The sequence below is a fragment of the Thunnus thynnus genome, chromosome 15, assembly GCF_963924715.1.
Source record: "Thunnus thynnus chromosome 15, fThuThy2.1, whole genome shotgun sequence".
Lineage (NCBI taxonomy): Eukaryota > Metazoa > Chordata > Actinopteri > Scombriformes > Scombridae > Thunnus > Thunnus thynnus.
The window spans coordinates 9,383,510-9,407,474 of NC_089531.1; the positions used below are offsets into that span (position 1 = coordinate 9,383,510).

Below are 23,965 nucleotides of genomic sequence, written 5' to 3' on the forward strand. Positions count from 1 at the left end.
TGTGTGGCAGAAATATATTTTTTCTGCTTGTGTCCCTTTTGATCCCGACAACCAGGTTGGAAAACACTGCTTCAGTCAAAAACAGAGAAACATTCATGCACTGAAAGCATTCATATGTTACACTTATAATGCATGATACCTGTCTGTATTTTTCTGCCAAAAGTGAGGACAAAAGTAAACTAGTAATTTTATTTGAAGACAATAAAGTTATTAATGATTATCCCAATCTGTTTTAAAGGCAGCGTATTGGAATATTGGAAGGTTTCCCATCTTTTGAAAGTTGTATAAATGTCGTCAGCCGTTGTTAAAGCAGACTATGAACCTCATCCCGCAGACGATGAGAGACCTTTGGATGTCTCCCTGTCGCTCCATAAAAAGCACTCTGTTTGTGACAAACAAGCTGAGTGTAAGAATCCAATTTTTTTCTGTTTATCTGATTGCACATTTTTAAATGCAGAAAACCACATTTCAAACACAGAACTGAGTCCTGAACACAAACTGATCAGAGGTCTGAATCCATTATTGACTCTGATCAGATATTTTTGGTTGTTCCAAATTTCTGACCTGTGCTTCTATGTGTACTTTCAGTGTGCGACGTGGAGCCAAAAAAAAACACACACACAGCAATAAAAGGTGACAACAACACAGTTCATGTTGGGAACTTCGGACGCAGGTCAGCGATCCTTGTGACATTTATTGGATCGGATCAAAGCCACCTAACATGTATAAATACTGAGTGACAAGCTCAGTCAGTTTCACAGACGTCCCACATCAGGATCACCGAGGTAAGATGCTGACATTTTATACTTCTGTTCTCCTAAAAAATGATGTTACCATGAATCTTTCATGGCTGATCTTCTCAATAATTACTTTTTATGCATTAAATTAAGTTTGCAGATTTTATTATAACCATGTCAAATGATTTGTAATGATTTGTTGTACAAGATGTGTAGTTTAAATAAAAAGAAAACTCTGCTTAGCTGCTTTTAAAAGTTTATCACTTTTACTTTATATCACAAAAAATTGTTGTTTAATTTTAGTTTTTTTAAACAAATCTGCTGATTATTTTCTTGATTAATCCTTATCTACAAGATGTTAGAGAAATGCTCGTCACAATTTACACAATTTTCAAAAGTGGTGTTTTATTTCACCAAAAGTCCAAAAATGAGGAAAATTCAATTTGTTGTCATATATGACGCAAAGAAGTGTCAAATAGTCACATTGGAGAGGTGACATTTCTGGCATTTTTGCTGGAAAAATGACGAACGTTGCAGTACAGTCCCAAGTCCGCTTTTCTGACTTTTATTGATTAAGTCTCAGCTATTGATCGATCTTTTCTACATTGATTACTTGGACATGGAATGGTTCAGTACAAACAGAGCTCCTATAGATATAGTACATCTCTGCTCGGCCTCAGCAAAGAATCATTTTAATGTTTCAAGTGACAAGTAAACTTTGTTTTTGCTCTTCTGGTCATGAATACGGCCTTGATGTGCTCTAATCTCAGGATTGACCCAATTTGGACCCTGAATACTTAAAGTCCTCCTCCACTCAAATATGTTTTACTTATTATATAAAACTTTAGTTGGATGTTTGAGCTTCGCTGTGCAGAATGATGTGTGTGCAGAGTTTATCAAAATAGTTGCTGATTAACTTTCTGATGATCAACTAAATTATTCGACTAATTGTTTCAGCTTTAACAAAATTGTATATTAATATGATTCGCATGACAACAATTCTCAAGTGTCTCATCTCTTTTTGGAAGCAAATAAATAAATAATTTGAACTCTTTTATCATTCCAGGTGTCCTTTTTCTGATCATCATGAAGGTCTTTGCAGTAATCCTCGCGCTGGCAATCGCCTCAGGTGAGTTCATCATTCAGATCCGTCAACAGAGACTTTTTACTCTGGTTTTATTTTAAAGTGTCAGTTCTGTTAAGACTCTGAAATATGTGTTTTTTTTTCTTTCCCAAACCAGGCTGCCATGCAAGAAGTATTGCTCAGGATGACTGGATGAGCTCCTGGGAGTTGACGGTCGACAAGTTTAAGGATTATTTCACAGATCTGAACACAAAGGCCGACGACCTGGTGCAGAACATCAAGAGCTCGCAGATCAGCAGAGAACTGGAGTGAGTTCAATATCTGTATCTGACTTACATAGGTGTGACCTTTTATGACCTCTATGTCACAATATCAATACATGATAGACTTTATGTGCCGTAAATTGACAGACCTGCTTATAATCGTGTCTACAGGTCACACTTTTCTCGAATATTTGTAAAATTATAAGTGTTTTAAGCTTCACCGACTGCTCAAGTAATTTTAAATTTAGTCAGATATAGTGAGGGATCACTGCACTCACTCTTGTTTATCTGGTGTGTTTAAAACCAACAAAATCTTAAGTCCAACTGGAGGTAAACTGGTTCAAGACAGTTCAGCTTCCTCAGTGTGCAGGCTCCAACATTTTAAATTTACACTGGAAATTTCTTTTAGATAAATTCAGGCTGTGACTGATATATTAAATAAATAAGTAACAAGGTATATTGTTAATATTGATGAGTCAATGAATAAGCAGCATTTTATTGCTGTAGCTGATGATAGATTAGATAGGAAAGAAGAAAAACAAAGTTCTGTTATATAACAGGATTAACTGGATAACTGGATTAAATTTGGACAATTTTTCTTTAATCTTTGCATTTTTGTGAAATACTGGAGAACTTTACCTCTTTTGGCCTCAAGGATTTATTTATTTGAATCCATGTGAGTGGAAATCTCTCTTTGGTGGAAGTGCAAACAATTCAGAGACATCTGAAACATGATAAAGAGATGCACATACATTTTTTGTAAACACACACAATTCAAAAAGTTTGAGAACCACTGGTTTAATGTATAATCTTATCATTATGTTGTTTTATGTAAAATTGAATTTTAAAAGTAACTAAAGCTGTCAAATAGATGTAGTGGAGAAATTATAATATTTCCCTTGGAAATGTAGTTGAGTGGATGTATCATATCGTATAATTTATGCAGTATTATTGCATAAAATGGAAACACTCAAGTAAAGTAGAAGAACTGTAAAATTGTTCTTAAGTACACTACTTGAGTAAATGTACATAGTTTAAGTAAAAGATCTGAATCCTTCCTCCAGGCCCGTTAACTCTGCAACTATTAAAAAGCAGTTTTTATCTGGATCTTTGTGTTCTTGTCAGACTGATTCCAGTTTGTTGCATTTATTCACAAACATAAACAAAGTGCTGTTTGGTTATGAAGACACATTGTGACTCAGCTGAGTGTGACGAGGTCAAGCAGCTTGTTGCAGAGAGGTGAGACATGTAGAGAGCTGCTGACTGAGGCCCGAGGTTCACTACAGTCTCAAGTCCACCTTTCTGACTTTTACTGATTTAGGCTCAGCTACTGATAGATCTTTGATTTCTATATTGATTACTTGGACATGGAATGGTTCAGTACAAACACAGCTCTTATAGGTAGATCAAAGCTTGCTTGTAGAAAACTCAGATTTAAGTTAAACCCAAGAAACTTTTTCCACTTTCAGCAGATAAATGTGAAAACAGTCCAGTAAAGCAACAATAAGCACATTTCTTGAGTGGAGGGGAACTAATAAAACACCAAAAAGATCTTTAAACTCATCTTTCTTGCCCTCCGTCAGCACCCTGATCCAGGACAGCATGTCAGAACTGGCCATGTACAAGGACGACGTGCAGTCCAAGCTGGCCCCCTACACTCAGGAGTCTGCAGAACGTCTGGGTCAAGACCTGAAGCTTCTGGGTGACAAACTCCGCGACCACATGACAGAGGCCAAGGAGCAGATGGACAAGTACACCCAGGAGCTGCAGACCATGATGGAGCAGAACGTCGATGACGTCAGAGCCAGGGTCTCCACCTACACCCGCAAGATGAAGAAACGCCTCAACAAGGACACCGCAGAGATCAAGAGGTGAGTGAAACCCTGGACTGAGGCAGAGAGGTGACCACAGATAAGTTTACTAACTATTTAAAAGACCTTTGATCGCTTTATTGAGTTTTATTGAGTTCTTCTTAGTGGATCTCATCAGAAAATGTGTGTAATTTTGCAGGTGTTTTCTCAAATACTTATGCAAATATAACAGAAAAACGCTTTTAACTAAATGCTTTTTTTAATTCTGGTGTTACATTTATGAGACAAATATTCTATATATTTATGATGTGAATTCTTCTTTTTATGTTTATGATACTTTTGATGCTCAAATTTTCTATTTTTTTAGTTCCTATTTTTTTAATATTTCTTAATATCAAACATTAAATGCCTAACTCTGTCTTTATAAAGGCTGGTGGACTATGAAAACACCAGGATACTGTGCTCAAAATGAGTCCAGGACTTGGTCTAGAAAGTTCTTTTAATTAAATATATTAAATGTTGTCAGTAAGCTAAAATAAAACCCAATCATGCACAGGACTGTAAACACCACTAATGATGCCGAGATCATGCCTGCAGCATTGTTTTTTTCTATTAATTTGACTGTTTTTAAGCAAAACTATTTCTAAATTAAATTAAAATATATTACATCCTGACAGAATGGAAATGGCTTTTAAACAGCATTTAGACCTATAATGTACGGAGATCAAATTTACAGGAAATATAATTGAACAGTTAAATAAGTAAATAGAAATAATGAATGTTGGCAATTTGGATTTATGACCTCAGTTTTTCTAAAATCTGGGCTACAGCCCTGCTGACATACAGTTGTTTGTAACTGATGTAATTTAAACTTACTTTCCATACTGTTGGGTAGTGTAATCTACATTTTTGCAACAATTTATAGGCTTAATTGTATTTAAATGTCTTTTTACACTGCCTTGTGTTGCTTTTATGTTCTTTCTTGATGCCTTTTATGCTTTACGTAAAGCACCTTGAAATGCCTTGTTGTTGAAATGCGCTACACAAATAAACTTGCCTTGATAATAGGGTTGGTTTGTAAAATATTAACTTGTAAATGTAGTGTAATAAATGTAGTGATGGGTCAAAGGTGATGTTTCCCTCTGAATTGTAGAAGTATGAAGTGGCATCAAACGGAAATCCTCAATGAAAGAACAAATTAAGACTTCAATGTGAACTGTTCTGTCCTTTTCTCAGACAAGTCGCTGACTATTTTGAGGAACTCGGATCCCGCACCTCAGAAAACATGGAGGAGATGAGGACACGTTTCGACCCCTATTTCTCTCAAGTGCGTGACAACGCCCAGGCAAAGATCACCACCCTGAACAGTCTGCTGAAGACGCAGGTGGAGAACATCAAGGACAAGCTCGAGATCTCAACCGAGGACATCAGGGAGCGCTTCGAGAAAACCACTGGAAATCTGCGCTCCACCCTGGAGGAGAAGATGGAGGAGGTCCGCAACTGGTTTCAGCCTTACGTCTCCATGATCAGTGACAATGTGTAAACACTGTCATCAAAGTGTCTGGACTGTCTGCTTATCCATCACTCTCTGTATCCAAAAATCTGGTTTGTAAAGAGTTTTAAAACATGAATAAAGATACTCAGCTATAAAAGGGAAGTTGTTTGTTGTCACTTAACGCACCTGAACAGAAACAACAGTTCACATGTGCATAGAAAATCACTGATCATGATGTATGTGCTCAAACACATTTACATGCTTGTTTGTAATTGATCTTGACTAAACTGCCTCTATTATTTGCATCCAATAACTTATTAAAGTCACTATGTGTAGGGATTAGAAAATGGAGATTTGGCTAAAAGCAAAAAATAGACTATTTTAACCGGAATCGTTTCATTTTTCTACATTTTTTTATTAGGATAATTTTCAAAATGCAATAATATAATAAAAATATTAAATCTTACATAAAATTCAACACAGTAATAAGATATATGACAGGAGATAAAAAAATACGACCAAAGCAAAATCACGGTTGTGTCCATTTTTACTGAAAAACTATTATATTACAAAAGATCAATAAAGATTTTTTTTTTTTTTTACAGATCAACAGGTTCACATGAATATATTTGACATTTATGGTTTCTGGGTGTTCAGTCTCTAATCACGTTCACTGCCCTTAAAAGACAGAATATAAAGTGTGAGACACCAAAAACACTGAGATGTTCACATTGATGGAAGATAAAAAGAATCTCAACTGAAATGTATACATCAAACACTGATGAGGTTTAATCATCAGACTACAGCCTGAATGATAAGATATAAAAAAAATACTGTATTCAGAGTAAAAAAATACACACACTAAAAAAACTGCTCTACAGTATACATACAGTATTTGCATTAAAATATCTCAAAATATACGTAACAAACAGTAAAGCACCATATCAACAGGTAGAAAAGGTGTAATCAGTAAACAGTAACAGTAAACTTTGTGATTCAGTAGCAGAATATCAGAGCAGCAGTACTTGTTTGTTTTCCTTTAAAAATATAATCTCTAAAATGTTTACTGCACAAACCTGTGAGTGTGATGTGTTACCAAAAATAAAAGTTACACAGCCTCAATAAAGGAATAACTGTAGATCTACATAAATAAAAGCTTAAAATCATGATTTTCTTTTCCATAAATCGTTATAAAACCATTAAAAGGCATTCATGTCTCTGAACTTTAAGCTTCTACAGCCCCTTGGCATGATCTATGTAATGTTCATGCAGCTTTGAGATGTCTGTAAATGTTTCCGTACAAATTGCACAGTTGTGGGCGTCGTCCACAGACTCGTTCTCCTTGAGTATCATAAAAACTGGTTCAAGTTCAGCTGAATTGCTATCACAGCCACCGATATCGGTTATATCCTTCAATGCATCCTGATACTGATCCTGAAGTTGCTGATGTGAGCTGCCTGTTTCATGTTCATCCATGTCTCCAAGTTTGGGAACAGCTGAGGATTGAGGTATATTTGAGGTATTTGGAGCTGGTTGTCCTTGAGGAAAAGCAGACGACATTGTGTCACTGGCGGTGATGGATGAACTTGGTTCCTCTTCTGTATCTGAAATGACAACGGGCGGCTCTGAGGAGACGACAGGTACGACATAAAGGCGGTCTGGGTGAGGGTACCTGAACAGATGTTTTTTATTGCTCACTGGAAGACGTCGTGTTCGCTGAGACGGCTCTGAAACGTCTCTCTGTTGTCGCATGTCTTCCTGGGCTCTGCTGGGAATACAAGAGGCGACGCTCTCTGGAGGGCCGCCCGGCTTTTCCCCCACAGTGAAATGGCAAACCTGATGCGCCTGAAGGAGATCTGTGCTCGAGAACTTTGCCGTGCATTTCCTGCAGTGATAGGGAAATAAAAATGGCTCAACAAGCCCTGCAGGCTGAGGGACATTGAGACGTGTCCTTTGAGTCTTCAGGTGAGTCTTTAAAGCACTGATACGTGAGAATGAGATGTTACAAGGGAGGCAGAAACGTGAACCGGCTCCTTTGTGTAGCAGCTTGTGTTTCTTCAAGTGTCTCAGGCTGGAAAAACTCTTTCCACATGTGCTACATTTCATACCGTCATCCTGTTTGTGACATTCAAAGATGTGAGCGCTCAAATTTTCGTCACTGGAAAAGGTGTCAGGACATAAAGGACATGCGTAGGGCATCTGGGCTGCGTGTTCCCGCAGGTGATTGATGTACGAACCCAGGAAGCGAAACTCCAGATCACACTGGCTGCAGCAGAAAGGTCTGACTGTTCGTCGGTGTGAACGCTGATGCAGCCACAGCTTGTTCCAACGGTTAAAGGACTTTCCACGGTGTCCACATGAGTATCTGCCACAATGCCTCCGAATTAATGACTGTAGGCGAAATCTGGAGGGCTGACGAGTTGTTTGATTGTCTCCTGCATTAGAAAACTTGCCACCAGGGTTCGGAGATGGAACACTGATGTCAAAGTCGTCATTTACAGACGGACTGGAGTTGCTTGGCGATGGTGGTGATGATTGCATGTCCATGACCTCTTTTTCATCTGTTTCCACTTCAAGTGAAAAGGACGTTTGACTCTTCTGGTCCTCATGTGGAGGTTCACTCCCCTGATTTTGTGGATCCTCTGGTTCCTTCCAGATCTCAGACAGGGAGGATCCACATGCCCTCTCCTCTCCTGTTTCCACTTGAGGTGAAAAGGTCGTTTGACTCTTCTGGTCCTCATGTGGAGGTTCACTCTCATGATTTTGTGGAGCTTCTATTTCTTTCCAGATCTCTGACGGGGAGGATCCAAATGCCCTTTCTTCTCCTGTTTCCACTTGAGGTGAAAAGGACATTTGATCCTTCTGGTCCTCATGTGGAGGTTCACTTGCCTGATTTTTTGGAGCTTCTGGTTCTTTCCAGATCTCGGACAGGGAGGATCTACACACCCTCTCCTCTCCACTTGCTCTACAGCAAACACTGCAGTGATTTCTCATGCCAGATGCATGCTCATACTCTCGCCCACATGTCTCACAAGTGTAAGACTTGCTTTGATGGTGTGTTTGTAAATGCAGAACATGCTGGCACCAGTGAGAGCGAAGTTGCTTGCATATTGGACATTTAAAATACACAGGAGTGACGATCTTTCCTTCAACGCCCTGAGAAAACAAGAATCCCTCGATATCAACTTGATTTCCCTCAGCAGAGTCTCGTTTCTCAGAGCAAACTTCAGACGCTTGATGTGAGCGAAACAAAGCAAAGCTCCTGAAGGCTTTTTCACATCTGGCACAGGAGAAAGGCGTGACTCCTGAGTGCATCTCAGAGTGACGTTTAAGCTCCTGCAGCTTGACGAAACCTGTACAACACACGGAGCAAGAATACGGTTTTACAGGCCAGTGAGTCTTTTCATGAACATTCAGACTCGAAGGCTTACAAAATTTTTTCCCACAGACGGAGCAGGTGTGTGGCTTTCCACCGTGTGTTCGTCCATGCATCTTAAACGTTGCTCTGCTGATGAACTCTTTACAACAAATTGAACACCTGAAAGGCTTATTGTGGCTGGAAGTGACTGGAGAGTCAAGACAATCATCCACCTGCTGGTTATGTGCATCTTCAGTCACATTTGAGCTCTTTATGTCTTTCACATGAATAACAAAATGAACAATCAGTTCACCTTTACTTTTAAATTTCTGGTCACAACATGGGCAACAAACCGCAGGTGACTCAGTGTGGATTTTTGAATGCAGGTTGAGTTGGGAAATGTGAGCAAATCTCTTGCCACATGTTGTGCATCTGTAAGGTTTTTCTCCCGTGTGAATGCGCTTGTGTACCGTGAACACTGAGATGTGTCGAAATGAGCGACCGCAAAAGGAGCATTTAAGGGGTTTTTGTGGTTTCAGTTTTTGTGGTAGAGGGTCATAGTTTTTAAGTTTAGACGAGCGTTTGACGCGAGTGTTGGCTGCTTGATCGCTGCTCAGTGGCTGCACAGTGTTTCTTTGTATAACATCGTCATTTTCATCTTTCAGCTTGAGATCGATCATTTCATCATCTGTTAAAGAATTACAGGGATGAAATGAAAAAGGAGACATAGAGGACTCAAAAGATGCATGAATCTGATGTCGCTTTAGCTTCTTTTTTGGATAACATACAGTTTTATTCCTTCGTCTCTTCCTTATTGTTTTCATTTTTGTATTTCCAGCAGAAACAACTGATTCAGCCGGGCTGATTTCATCCTGAAATGGCGATGCCGCCTCTGATGTTAGTTCTGATATTTTGCTTTCATCATGTTCTTGTTTAACAGCATATAAATCCATATTGGCTGTGTGGTGGATTGAAGAGACTGCAGCTTCCATTTTTACAGCTTTTGATGCTTTACCAGACCTAGCAGGTGCTTTTCCTTTCCCACTTTTGCACGTCATCTTTGGTTTGCTGCAGATTTCTTGGTTCACAGGAACTCCTGTATCACTTTCAGGCTGCTCACTAGATTTCTGGTTTGGTAGTCCCATCAATGCCTTCTTCTTTGCTGTTTGTCCAAACTTGTGTTTTGTCATCACCTTGCTCCTGATATTTTCCCTCCCTGTCAATTCTGATTTTGGAGCCTCACATTCAAACTCAAAAGAAACTTTCAGGGCATTTTTCATATCTGATACCACATCTTCCGTCTGTGACGTATCCTCTAATAACACGGCTGCAGAGGATTTTGTCTTGCGTTTGCGGCTCGCTCTTTGATTTCCTCCTAGGCTCTTCTCACTTGATCCTGTTTCTGTGATTTCTGGACTTTCTTTTGTTTGACCTCCAAAAGAAGCAAAGATATGATCTTCAGGTTCTAATTTTACATCTTTGTTATCCTCGACAGTACACAGCTCTGGTTTTACTCTTTTACTTCTCTTACCCTCCTCTTTCACTTTTTCTTGTATGTTTTTATTTAAACTAGTGTTGGCAGGATTTGGAACAATATTAAATCCCTCACTTGAATGATCTGATACAAGTCTCTGCTTTTCTCTTTTAACTTCCCTCTGTCTTTTAGCTTTTATATTTTCTGGCACATTTTCATGCAAAGACGGGGATGTAAGGCCATTTTCAACACTTTGGACTTCACCAGCCACTTTTACATTTTCCTCAACTAAGGCTGCCACTTTTGAACGTCTTCTTCCCACAATACGTTTCTTTTTGCCTTTGAATTTTTTCATATTTTCAGGATTTGCTGCCTCTATTCTGTCAGATATCAGCTGCTCCTCCATCGGCACAATCAGCGTCTCCTCTTGATTTCCGGTTATTTTCACATCTTGTGGATTTTCATTCGGTAGGTTTGTGACGTTGTCTTGAACATTCAGAACTTCATCTAACATATTACCATTTTTCACCACTGCTTCATCCACCACTGGCTCCTTTTTAACTGCCCTTGTGCGCCTGCATTTTGAAACCTGTGAGCGTTTTATATCTTTCAAATAACTAATTAAAATCTCTTCAGGCTGTGCAGTTACTTCCTGAATGATATCATTGACTCCTAAACTGCTAGATGTCACTTTAAGCTGCTTTAATTTCTTGCATTTTGTCTCATTTCTTTGCAGGTTTTCCAAGAAAGTGTTGTCAGGCTCCGGTTTAACCTTCTTCCTTCTCCGTGTTTGCTTCAGCGATTTGCGAGCTGTGTCCAGAGCTTTACCAGTTGTTGATGATCCTAAATTTTCTACATCCTCTTCTGCTTTATTATTGATCTTGTCACCACACGGCAGTTCTCCTTCACTGCCACAAACAGATATCAGTGTGGTGGGTTTCTTGGTATTATCTCTGTAGTCTCTTGGGAGTTTCCTTTTCCTGCATGGTTGAGTTTTTATAGGCGAAATATGTCTCTCATCTGATTCCTTTTTTATATGTATCGGAGGAGAATCCAGCTGATTTAACGTGTGCACTTCACATTTAATATTTAAATCAGGATTCATAGTTTGCTCACTAACTTTGTCTTCTACCGTCTTCTGTTTTCTTTGACCTTTACGTGGTTTCTCAGGATTATCCCCCCTGGTTGTTTCCTCGTTTAACTGTTGCTCTTGACTGAATGTGTCACCCTGAATATCAAAATAATCACTCTCCTCTTTATTAGGGGCATTTAAAGTTATTGTATTCTTAGCTCTCTGTACCGGCCTCTTTTCTTGTCTGCTCTTCTTTGAATCTCTCTTTTTAGTTAATGGCTGAGTCACTGGTTCACAGGCTGGTTCAGTCTTAATATCAGACATCTGCATTAGGAATTCAGCAGCTGCGCATTGGATCATTGCAGGTTCAGATACAGGTACATTCACAGCAGTGTGTTTTTGAGGGTTTTGAAGCTGTGAAGTTGAAATGTCAGTAATTTCTTTCTCAAGGGCTCTTTCATTTTGTTTCTGCAGAGAAATATCTTCTGCTGAAAGCAGCTGAACAGCTTGTTGTCCCTTTTTGCATTTTGGTCTAGATATATGAATTCTCTTTTTCCTGACTTTCTTTAAAGTCTTTGGATGTCTAGTTTTAACCTCAGCGTGTTGAACTTGAAATGATACCTCATCGTTAGGGGAAACACCTGCTGAGTCTTCTGTTTTGATGATGGATTCAGGAGTTACATCCGTAGTTTCAGCAGATTTTAACTTTGAGCCTTGCCTTTCAGTCAACCTTCTCTTAGAAGCTTTTGAAATCACCTCTTTCTTCCTTTTCTTTCCTCTGGACGAAACCAGAGACAGAGATGTTGAAGATGTCGAAGTTGAAAAAGATGCTTTCTTTTTCAACTTCGTTCCAGGTGGATCCTTGCTGTGTATATTTGCAGCTGTTGTGCACAATGCTTCGATTTCATCCTTTTGAGTGACATCTGACACTAATAAACCTTCGCTGACACCCTGTGGCATCATGGCGTTACAATCTGTTAATGTCTGAGGTAAATGTTTTTGTTTGGTTCTCTTTTTAACAGAAGATGTGGGGCTCTTTTTTCTCCGTTTAGAGGTTTGTGTTTTCGATACATCAACACTGGATATCGCTGTAGGGCTCTTCCTTGATATTTCGCTGTTATGACTTGTGATTTTTGTATCTTCTTTGAGAGTCATTGAGCTAACTTTCCTTGCTTTCTTTTGCACTTTTGGTGCCGTTATTAAACTGGAACGCTCTGAGACTTCTCGGTTCAAATCAGGTACATCAAGCAAATTTGTGGATGTACTACAGTCTTCTTTTGCTTGTTTTTTGCTGGTGGAAGGTGTTCTTCTCTTTTTCTTTAATGTTACTTGTGGTGCTGCTGTTTGACCTGGAAATGTCACGTCTGCTGAGACAGCTGGGAAAAAACTTTCTTCATCACAATCACTCCTTCCGACTTCCGGAGATTTTGTGACAATTGTGTTACTGTGAGATGTAACTGAAGATGTGAATGTTTCCTCTTTCTGGTTTAACACTGATGGTTCAGGTTCTGATAAAGGTCCATTTAAATATTTCACCTCTGATGTTTCAATTATCTCTGAATCCCATTCTTTGGCAATTACAAACAGTTTGGCCATTTTCATGAGGGTTTTCTTTTTCAATCGTCGGCCAGATTTGAGTTTCTGCTGCTGCTGCATTTCATGAAGAACCGAGTGATACCGCATTTTCTCCTCCTCACTCTCTACAATCGGTGGAGTCTGATGGGATGTAGTTACACCAACCTTGTCGTTTACAGATTGGCTTTCAGTGTCTGTTCCAAGAGCAGTTGAGTTTCCATGATCATCTCTGACAGCATCGTCTCTACAGCCTGTGTTTTGTGTTTGATTGTCCATCGGGCAGGCTGGATGAGAATCAGCTGCAGGTTTCACCAAATCAGGTACCTCTTCAGCCCTAGTGTTAGACAGTGTTTCAGTGTTTCTTTCCATGTTATTCATTCTGCAATTGAATGAAATGAAAGAAATCAAACACAGAAGATCAGTCAGCATATTTGAAACAAAAACACCCTAAGAAATAATGCTAATGTTCAAACTCACCTCTCCGTCAGTAGTTTTCTAAACAGGATTTGTGAAAACCTTGTGGACTGTGGAAGTGATGCAGTCGTCTCTGTCCTCCATCTTGAGTCTCTTCACGAGTTGTTTACTGTGTTTCAGTCTCAGTATATCAGACGTCCGACCAGCTGCTCTCATCACATCGCTCCACCGGGATGATTAAAGACACCTGATGTCACAGAATAAAACAGAAGAGGATGTATATTTGCACTCAAAACAAAACAACAAAAGTGTTGTCTGCTCCACTGACATGAAGATGCAAAAATTGCCCCTTGGAAAAAAAATTACCCTGGTTGTCCCAGTATCACAAGATCACAAACTTTGCCTCATATCTTTATACACCAGTAATTACACTGCACTCAATGTGTAAGTGAATTGGTCATGCATGATGTTCTGGATTGGGGGTGGACAATGTGATGATACTGTACAAAACAACAGAGATTTTGCTACCGCTTGTACCTTGGTGGCTATTGAATATCTCTGGTTGTTGGCTAGTGTGGGAAATGTTGAAAATCAGCACGCAGGACTGTGTTATCGTAATATTGGATCAAAGAGGCATCCTGGTAGCCAAAGATTAAGGTGCTGCTCAAGTCTGACCTTTGTTGCACGTCATTCCCCTCATTTTCTGTCACCTTTCTACTATTTGCAGTGTAATAAAGGCATAAGTATAGTCCAGAATAATAATTAAAATATGGACGTTAATATTCCATATCACAGTCATGTTAATGTTTTAAACTTTAGGAGGAATGGGTGAAAACAAAAACTATTGATTTCCTTTGCATCCTCCATTCAAAGTCACACAATCGACTCACAGAACAGAGACAATGTGTAAGTTCAGAGATGCTTTGTATTGTTGCTTTAATCAACATTATCTCTACAAAAAGTCACAACACAGTAAATGTGTAATAATTGATTTTCATTATTAAGTTATGCTGCTGATAATCTGATCAAAGTGGCATCATTTATTCCAGTTTAGCTCATTTTTATCTTGTTTTATTTAATTCCGTTAAAATCCTTCTTACATTTGTCATTTTATATTGCCTTGTGTTTCTTTTATATATTATCTTAATATCTTATAAAGTACTTTGAATTGTTGTTAAAAGGTGTGTTACAAATAAACTTGCCTTGTAAAAAGAAGAAACCTGTTTATTTAGCATCAAAAACAGTCACTTAATGATGTCATAATAATGTTACACATGAACACATGAACAGTTCATCTGCTGAGTCAGTGGTTCTCAAACGTTTTCACCTAAAGGACCCCTAACCTGACATAAAGTAGACCACGGACCCCCATCTGATAAGATGGTATAGTAGGAAAGTGTATGAAACCCAAAATAGTCAAACATGCTGTCAATGTGTTACTTATAGAAGGAATTATAGTGAAAATAAATGATTCCCCTTTTTTGCTGGGGACCCTCTGGGACCCCCTCTGGGAACCCTGGGGGTCCCCAGACCTCACTTTGAGAACCACTGTGCTAAAATGTTTCAGCTCAGGAGGTTAAATGTGGGCGTGTGCAGAGATATTTATGTTTATGTTGAATCTGAACACACAGCAATGACTCACAAACCTACAAGCACATCAATAAATGTTGCACACTGTTTAAACACACTGTGTTTGGTGGAGAATCGGCTCTGTGCGCTAAAAACTTGCAGCTAAGACTTCGTGCTACTGTTTTGATTAAACCGGCTGGTTGGACTTTGTTCTTACCGGATTCACAAACCAGAATCAGACGTCTGACGATCCTCAGCTGTAACAGGTTACCTGTCCGCTGCAACAACAAAACATCAGCCGCCTCTCATTAACAGTTTGTGTATAAATGTGCTTCCAGGGTTGTTTTCCTGCAGGAGGAGCCGCAGCATAGCGGAAGCTGACGTCATCGCCTCCCCCTCCTCACTTCAGGTGGTCTTTTCCAACAGTTTGTATTTTTCTGTAATTATTTTTCATAGTCATTTCTAAATAAATAATAAATAAAAAGAGGGTAAATTACACATATTTTTCTAATTCTCTATGACACTATTTAAGCTAAACATTATTCAGTATTTAATTAATAAAGAAAAAAGAAAATAGTAATTACAAACCTCTTTTACTTCTTTCTGATCACTTTAAAGAACCAGTGTGCAAGATTTAGTGGCATCTAGCGGTGAGGTTGCAGATTACAACCAACTGAATACCCCTCCCCTCACCCTCCCCTTCCCAGCGTGTAGGAGAACTTACGATGGCTACAAAACTTGTGAAAAACCAGTGTTTAGTTTGTCCATTCTGGGCTACTGTAGAAACATGGTGGGCTCTGTGGAAGATGACCATGGATGTATTATAATAGCTGGATACCGGGCGAAAATGGCACCTATTCAGTCCAATAAGAATTGCTTGGCTGGCGCATACGCCAAAAAAAGATTCTAGCTTCTGGGTTTGCTTCCGCGTTGTGCGGCCCACTGAATATGCGCAGTAATGTTTCCCCCGCTGGTCCCATCTGTGAATTCCTGCTCAGCCCTCAGACTTTACGTTGTGATGAGGTCATGGATTTTTAAACCGCTTTTGTCAGCTTGAGGAAAGTTTTACAAATATATAAATATATATATAAAATACAAAATTCATAGTAGTCATAATTGACCTTGTTTGCAGTTCGCGGTGTCCTGTCAACAGTTTTACAGGCGTCTCTTTTACAATGGTGGTCGGGAAAAAACGCTTTTTGGCTTATAGGACTTTTTCGCTGCAATACTGCGAGTGGCCACTAGGAAAAATTGGCTGCTGAGCGGCGGCACCCCATCCAGCTCCTATGATATGTCCATTATAAAGACCCGTTCCCTGTGTAAATATAAAGGGCTAATTCCAAGGTAACAAAAACACAACAATTCTTATTTTCAGGCGATTATACACTAATTAAAACATACTTATGAATATTGTATTCCGTTTCTGTCAAGTCCGTAGATAGTTCCGGTAGATGCCACTAAATTCTACACACTGCACCTTAAATAGAGAAGAGATAACTAAAGTAGTCTGTGAAGATTCTCAGTGATCCAGGTCCAAGGAGAGTTGAACTGGGGGCAACTGGACTTAGTCGTAGATACTTGAAACCACAACCAAGTCTAGTTGCCTTCCATTCAACCCTCCTTGGATTACTAAAGTACAGTAAAAAAAAAAATAAAAATACAGCTGTTATCGGCTTCCGTACTAAAGCCATACAAAAAAAGAAAGGAAATCATTTGTACTGTGCCTCGATCACATTTTGAAAAACAAAGTTATTTTTAAAAAAGTCAATATTTGTCTCTGAAACGTAATGTAATAGAAGTATAAAAAAAGGTAAAATAGAAATATGCATGTAAGTACCTTACAATTGTACTAAAGTACAGTACTTGAGTAAATATATATTCTATAAGGAAGTGGCTATTGGTAAGATTCTTCCGTGCAATAGTCTGCTTATTGTTGGTAATGAATTATTACGCATGCGCATCGGTGTTGCTTGAGCATGATCACATGATCAAATTCAAATTGTTTCAAAATGGAGGAACATTTTCGCGGCAGGTGATCTGCCAAGCCTTTCCATTGTTTGGGTTAAAAAATTTTACGTTTGGGCACAAACTACTTGGTCAGTGTTAGGAATAGATCATAGTTTGGGTTTAAACAGCAAAATGCGGTAAAAATGTCCCGTTTAATGGCACTAAAATGTCAGACGTGAAGGTAAAAAAAAGTCCGGTTAGTGTTTTGTTTTTTAAATTGAAAACACGTCATAAACAAATAAACAAGGCACTTTTTAATATGTTACACATAAAAAATCCTTCTGCCTCAGATTGAGCAAGAACAAGACCAAATACAAAAATGGCCCAATTAAACTAAAATACATAAATAACAATAACAAAACAGAAAAATAGGGCTATCTCAAATTAACTTAAACATATCTAGTAATGCAAAAAACTCGGACTTTGTCTTTAAAAAGTTTCAGTGACTTACTCAAGAGTTTTAACTCATTCTTCCAATGGTCCAAGCTGGGTTTAGTCTTAAAGTATCTACATGTATATATATTTATAAAACTTCCCCAATAACAACACAATATCGAGATGTCCGGTTAGTGGTCTACAAGAGGTCATTCACCCGTTCCTACCAATAGAATAAACTACTGTGATGTGAATTGGCGAAGATACCTTGATTGGACTGACAAGTGATGGACTAATGAGTGTCAGGTGTGGCTGATTGCGCAGCTGTGGGACTCTGAAAAGGGGGAAGGGGAGAGCGGGCATTCGTGTGTGTGGAGGTCGGGAGAGCGTGCTGTCCTGCGGTGTGGCTGCGTTCATTCCGGGAGCGGGAGGGTGTCGTTCGCTGCCGTTTAGGGCTGCCGGCGACGAAGACAGGTACGATAGGGGGTTAGTGAGTTCCTGTGTTAGGAGGGGAGGTCTGTTGCCTCCTTTAGTTAGTTAGGGCTGGGGCTTTAGGAGCGCAAGCCGCCGCCGCTGCTCTTCAACCTCGCTGCTGCCTCCGGCACGCCGCCGTTCCCTGCTGCGCCGTCCGACGGAGCCGTGGTTCCCCGGGGAGTTGGACGGTGCCACAAGCTCAGACCCCGGGGGGGGGTCTCGTCGACCACGCAAGTTTAGTATATATTTTAACTTGTATGTATTGTGTATTTGTTGTTGTATTTTATTGCCGTGGGGACAGGAGAGAAGCTGGGTGGGATTGAGTTGGGTTCCGGGTGGGGGGAGGTCTTGTATTGGCTCCACCCTCTTTCTTAAAGTAGACGTGCGACTCCACTGTGTGCATTGTGGTGTGCTCCCAGGCATTTCCTGAAGTTGTGGTGATGTGCTCTTATTCTTGTAGTGTCTTGCATCTTTGGATGGTGGTGTGAAATTTTATAGTGTGGCCAGCCCTGACTCCCCCTCAAGTGGCATAACTATCCTATTTAGTGAAACTCCGAAGCCCCTTCTTTTTATTGGTGTTTACTTAATAAAGATTTCTATTTTTCTTGATACTCTGATGGTCTGGTGTCGATTATTCTGAGGTCTCTGTCATTTATCCCATATAAGTTCTGGTTTCTGTCTGAACTCAGATTTATTACACTGGTGGCAGCGGTGGGATCAATCATTTAAAAATGTCAGAGCCTGAGAATAACGCACCTCAACCTGTTGAGTTAGCCATCAACCAAGATGTCCCTCCTCCTTCAAGTGCTAATGTTGCAACTCCCCGCCCAGTTTTTATGCCAGAGACTTTTACTGGTGCTGGACGAGAATGGTCAGACTGGGCCGAGCAATTTGAGATGGCCGCTGATGTAAACAATTGGGATGAATCATTAAGATTAAAATTTATGAGTCTCTTATTGTCTGGCCGAGCCCGTGAGGTTTACAGTGGGTTATCAGCAGCAGCTAAAACTAATTATACCTTGTTGAAAGATGCTATGGGGAGGTGTCTGGATCCCTGTGATAGTGATGATTGGAACAGGGCTAGCTTCTCCTCACGAAGGAGGCTTCATAATGAGACTGTCCGTGAATTTGGTATCGCTTTGCGCCGGCTGGTCGCTAGAGCCTACCCCTCTGCAGACCTCAATACTCAAGACTTATTGGCAAGGGACCATTTTATCACTCATGTGGGCAGTGGAGATTTGCGTATTGGCCTTCGCAGTGCCAAACCTGTAACATTAGAGGCTGCAATAAATTTGGCTTCCGAACTTGAGCTCATTAGAGGCCTGGAAAATAGCCATTTAGCTCAAGATGCTAAGGTTCGGGGGATTTCAGAACAGAAGTCTAAAGGTGATGAGCAGATAGAAACTTTGCTTGGGGTGGTGGAAGGGTTAAGGCAGGAGGTCAAGTCTTTGCAGGCTACTGTACAGGTTTTAAAATCAAACCCTGTACGTCCTGCCCCAGTTACATCAACCCCTTTACCCCAGCCAGCTAACACATATGGCAATACTACAGCTAAACGAGAGACTATGGAGCTGGGAGGGAGATGTTGGGAGTGTGGATGTAACCGGCACATACGTCGCAACTGTCCTTATTTGCAGGGAAACTAGAGGGGGCGTGCACAGAGGGCCCAATGCCCGCCCCCTCTTCATCGGTATCTACTAGGGCCCTTGAGGAGGCTACAGGAGGCTCTGGCTATCTTGCAGCCAAGATCGGTGGGTCCAGTCGTCATGTGTTGGTTGATACTGGAGCCACACGCTCTGTTATACCTAAGCAGATTTGGCTTTCTATTACTAAGGGAGGATCTGACTTACAAAAATATGTTGGGGATGCAAGAGCAGCAAATGGTGGGGCGATGGAGGTTCTTGGGGGCTGGCAGACAGTATGTCAATTTGATTCTTTGGCCTTGGTTGCTGATTTTTTGGTGTCTGACGTACCATCTGAAGAAATTCTTCTTGGCTTTGACTTTCTGTCCAGATATGGTGCCGTGGTTGACCTTGGTGAGAAAACTTGCCGGATAATGGGGAAGACATTCCCCCTTGTAGATCTTAACCCAACATCACAGCCCCAAACTGTTGTTGTTCAGAATGATACAGTAGTACCACCACGGAGTGAGGCCATAATTTCAGGTATGGTCCAAAGTGCATGGGGGGACTATGCAGAGGGGATGTTGGAACCCACCTCAGCCCTGTCTAAACACTGTGACCTATTGGTAGCCCGTGTGGTTTGTAAGGTGGAGAAGGGGACACTGCCAGTACGGGTTATTAATGTGACTAGTGATGCTTTACCACTGAAAAAGGGCATGAAAGTGGGTACGCTCTTTACTGACATAGAGGTTGATGAGGTGGGAGGATGTACCGGGGAAGGGGGTGACGCCTTACAATCCTGGACAGTCGACAGCCTCATGAGTCAATTTGGGGTGGGGGATAAGGGTCTCTCCGTTGAACAAACCGAGGCAGTAAAACAGTTATTGCACCGGAATCTCTCTGTCTTTAGCCGGGGTGAAACTGATTTGGGCAGAACTCATTTGACAATGCATGAAATTGATACAGGTGAGGCCAAGCCTATCAAGTTGCCTCCACGAAGGGTCCCGCTCCATTTGCAGCAGGAGGTAGCAGATGGTCTGAAACAAATGCTTGACAGCGGCATCATTCGGCCATCTTGTAGTCCCTGGGCAGCCCCTGTAGTTCTGGTGCGGAAGAAAGGGGGTGGGCTCCGTTTTTGTGTTGACTACAGAAAACTTAATGATGTCACTAGTAAGGATGCATATCCTCTTCCCAGGATAGATGATGCTCTCGACAGCTTAAGCCATGCCTGCTGGTTTTCCACTCTCGATCTAGCTAGTGGTTACTGGCAGGTGGAAGTTGACCCTAAGGATCGCTATAAAACTGCTTTCATAACACGTCAGGGGTTGTTTGAATTCAATGTTTTGAGTTTTGGCCTCTGCAATGCGCCCAGTACATTTCAAAGATTAATGGATTTAATCCTTGCAGACTTGCAGTGGACAACTTGTCTAGTGTATTTGGATGACATTATTGTGTTTGGGCGCACATTTCAAGAACATCTGGCTCGTCTTGATGAGGTGCTTGTAAAACTTCAGCAGGCCAACTTGAAAATTAAACCCTCTAAATGTAATCTGTTCTCTACTCAGGTTCATTATTTAGGGCATGTCATCTCTGCTGAAGGGGTGATGGCGGACCCTGCTAAGGTAGCTGCAGTGAGGGAGTGGCCCGTTCCAAGAAACCAGACGGAGGTCCAGAGTTTTGTAGGGCTAGCCTCCTACTATAGGCGTTTTGTGAAGGGCTTTGCTGATATCGCTCGTCCTTTACATCAGCTGGCGGAGAAAGGAAAGCGTTTTCAATGGACTGAAGATTGTCAACGAGCATTTGATCAGCTAAAAGCCAGCCTTATTACTGCGCCTGTGTTGGCGTATCCAGACCCAAACAAAACATTCATCTTAGACACTGATGCCAGTGATGTGGGAATTGGCGCAGTGCTATCTCAAGAATGGGGGGGGCATGAACGAGTTGTTGCATATGCCAGCAGGGCGCTTACTAAGCAAGAGCGTAAATATGCTACCACAAAAAAAGAGCTTTTGAGCATGGTCATGTTTACTAAACATTTCAAACATTACCTGTTAGGTAAGGAGTTTGTGTTACGTACTGACCATAATTCCTTGCGGTGGTTACATAATTTCCAGGGGCTGGAGGGGCAGCTAGCTCGCTGGGTGGAACAACTTGCTAATTTCCAATATAAGATCGTACATCGGCCAGGCAAACTTCATGCAAATGCTGATGCTCTTTCAAGGTTGCCTGCCTTCGGTGATGGGGGAGGACAGGGTCAGGAGTTGCCAGCCAGTAAAGAGACAAGCAAGGAGATCTCGAAAGTGTGTGCTGTACAGGAAATCCCTCACGGTCCCCCTAGCGAAGCGAGGGAGATAGATGAGCTAGCCCAAGCCCAAATGGATGACAGAGAGCTACGGCAGATTATAGACTGTAAAAAGCAGGCAGATGAGTGTCATATGCCAGATGACCCTGAATTACATAAGTATGCTCCTGTTTGGAGTCAACTGCATGTGCAAGGATCTAGGTTGGTGCGGATCCCCCCTGCCCATTCTGACGCTGCTTCCCAAACACAGGTGGTCCTCCCTTGTTCTTTGATACCTAAGGTTTTGGCACAGCTACACAATGACGCCACAGGGGGTCATTTGGGGGTGCATAAGTTACAAGGGAAGGTAAAGGACCGTTTTTATTGGCCAGGATGGTTTGGGGATGTTAAGAGATGGGTGAAAGAGTGTGTAGATTGTTCCTCCCGCAAGACCCAGGGTAAGCTTCCATGTGCTCCGTTGCAGCCATCAGTTACATCAAGACCTTTTGAACGGGTGGCACTGGATATCCTTGGCCCTCTTCCAGAAACCCCTTGTAAGAATAAGTATATCCTAGTGATAGGGGACTATTTTTCAAAGTGGACTGAGGCCTTCCCTCTTCCTAATCAGGAAGCTAGCACTATTGCTAAAGTGCTGACAGAGGAGTGGGTGTGTCGTTTTGGGGTTCCCCGTAGTATCCATTCAGATCAAGGCAGAAATTTTGAGTCTACTTTGTTCAGGGAGGTGTGTAGGCTTTTGCATATTCACAAGTCTCGTACATCCCCTTATCATGCCCAGTCAGATGGCCTCATAGAGCGTTTTAACCGTACCCTGTTGTCCATGCTGTCGTTGTTTGTAGAGGACAACCAGTTAAACTGGGACACTCTGTTGCCTTATGTGATGTTGGCATATCGGAGTAGTGTTCATGCCAGTACTGCATTCACTCCTTATAAAGTCTTGTTTGGGCAAGAAATTGTTCTGCCTATTGACATCATGTTAAACCTAGACACCCAGGAACATTTTTCTTCTGTTAATGACTATGTATCCAGGATGAGAGAGACACTTTCGACAGTTGTAGAGGCAGTAAGAAGACATCAGTCCAGGGCCTCAGAGAAACAGAAAAATTCTTATGATTTCAGGGCCAATTTTCAGTATTACTCTGAGGGAGAGTTAGTCTGGGTGCAGAACAAGGCTAGGAAGAGAGGGCTGTGTCCCAAGTTACAGAGGAGGTATAAAGGCCCTTTTAGGGTGGTCGAAAGAGTGACAGATGTGCTCTATAGACTAATGTCAGTGGAGGGAGGCCCTGAGTGTGTTGTGCATTTCAACCGGCTTAAGCCCTATAATTCTTCTTTGGCAGTGACCAGTGATCCAGTGTCCAGGAGGGCTGACGGACTCGACAGACCCGACATTCAGCTGACCAGACCTAGACGACAGCGTTCAGAGGTCCGGTTTGGTGCGGGCTGGGTCCATCATCGCCGCCCAGCTGACCTGGGGACATCGGAAGGAGAGAGGTTGCCACTAAGGGATCATGCGGCTCAAGGCTACGTGTCTTCTGGAGCGGGAGGAACACAGAGGATCCCTCTAAAAAACTGCTCTGATTCCCCCGCATCTGTGGGCCCTTCCCCTGAGGATGCACCTGCAGCCTGCTCCAGTCAAGAGGAGAGGCCAGAGTCCAACGGTCAGGGGAGTTCCGGTGGTCGCCCCCTACGTCACCGGAGGCCACCTGTTTGGTCGCAAGATTACCAGATGATAGTGCAGTGACTCGGGGACGAGTCTTTTTCATTAGGAGAGGGGAAAGTGTGATGTGAATTGGCGAAGATACCTTGATTGGACTGACAAGTGATGGACTAATGAGTGTCAGGTGTGGCTGATTGCGCAGCTGTGGGACTCTGAAAAGGGGGAAGGGGAGAGCGGGCATTCGTGTGTGTGGAGGTCGGGAGAGCGTGCTGTCCTGCGGTGTGGCTGCGTTCATTCCGGGAGCGGGAGGGTGTCGTTCGCTGCCGTTTAGGGCTGCCGGCGACGAAGACAGGTACGATAGGGGGTTAGTGAGTTCCTGTGTTAGGAGGGGAGGTCTGTTGCCTCCTTTAGTTAGTTAGGGCTGGGGCTTTAGGAGCGCAAGCCGCCGCCGCTGCTCTTCAACCTCGCTGCTGCCTCCGGCACGCCGCCGTTCCCTGCTGCGCCGTCCGACGGAGCCGTGGTTCCCCGGGGAGTTGGACGGTGCCACAAGCTCAGACCCCGGGGGGGGGTCTCGTCGACCACGCAAGTTTAGTATATATTTTAACTTGTATGTATTGTGTATTTGTTGTTGTATTTTATTGCCGTGGGGACAGGAGAGAAGCTGGGTGGGATTGAGTTG

The 23,965-nt window shown here is 41.7% G+C and overlaps 1 protein-coding gene across 1 annotated transcript; it reads left to right on the top strand.

Annotated features, from left to right (window-relative positions):
* The first annotated feature begins 691 nt into the window (after positions 1 to 691).
* Positions 692 to 5,547, top strand: apoea (apolipoprotein Ea). Its single transcript, XM_067612378.1, has 5 exons — positions 692 to 785; positions 1,804 to 1,866; positions 1,979 to 2,129; positions 3,668 to 3,955; positions 5,132 to 5,547. Exons 2-5 carry the CDS (start codon positions 1,824 to 1,826, stop codon positions 5,436 to 5,438), a joined length of 789 nt encoding a protein of 262 aa, XP_067468479.1. The 5' UTR covers positions 692 to 785; positions 1,804 to 1,823; the 3' UTR covers positions 5,439 to 5,547.
* Positions 5,548 to 23,965: the final 18,418 nt, after the last annotated feature.

Bases quoted from the DNA above. Each gene is read 5' to 3' on its own strand.
- apoea (XM_067612378.1), top strand. From the start codon at position 1,824: ATGAAGGTCTTTGCAGTAATCCTCGCGCTGGCAATCGCCTCAG. The intron at 1,867-1,978 runs GTGAGTTCATCA...TTCCCAAACCAG, and splicing joins CGCGCTGGCAATCGCCTCAG to GCTGCCATGCAAGAAGTATT. The intron at 2,130-3,667 runs GTGAGTTCAATA...GCCCTCCGTCAG, and splicing joins CAGATCAGCAGAGAACTGGA to CACCCTGATCCAGGACAGCA.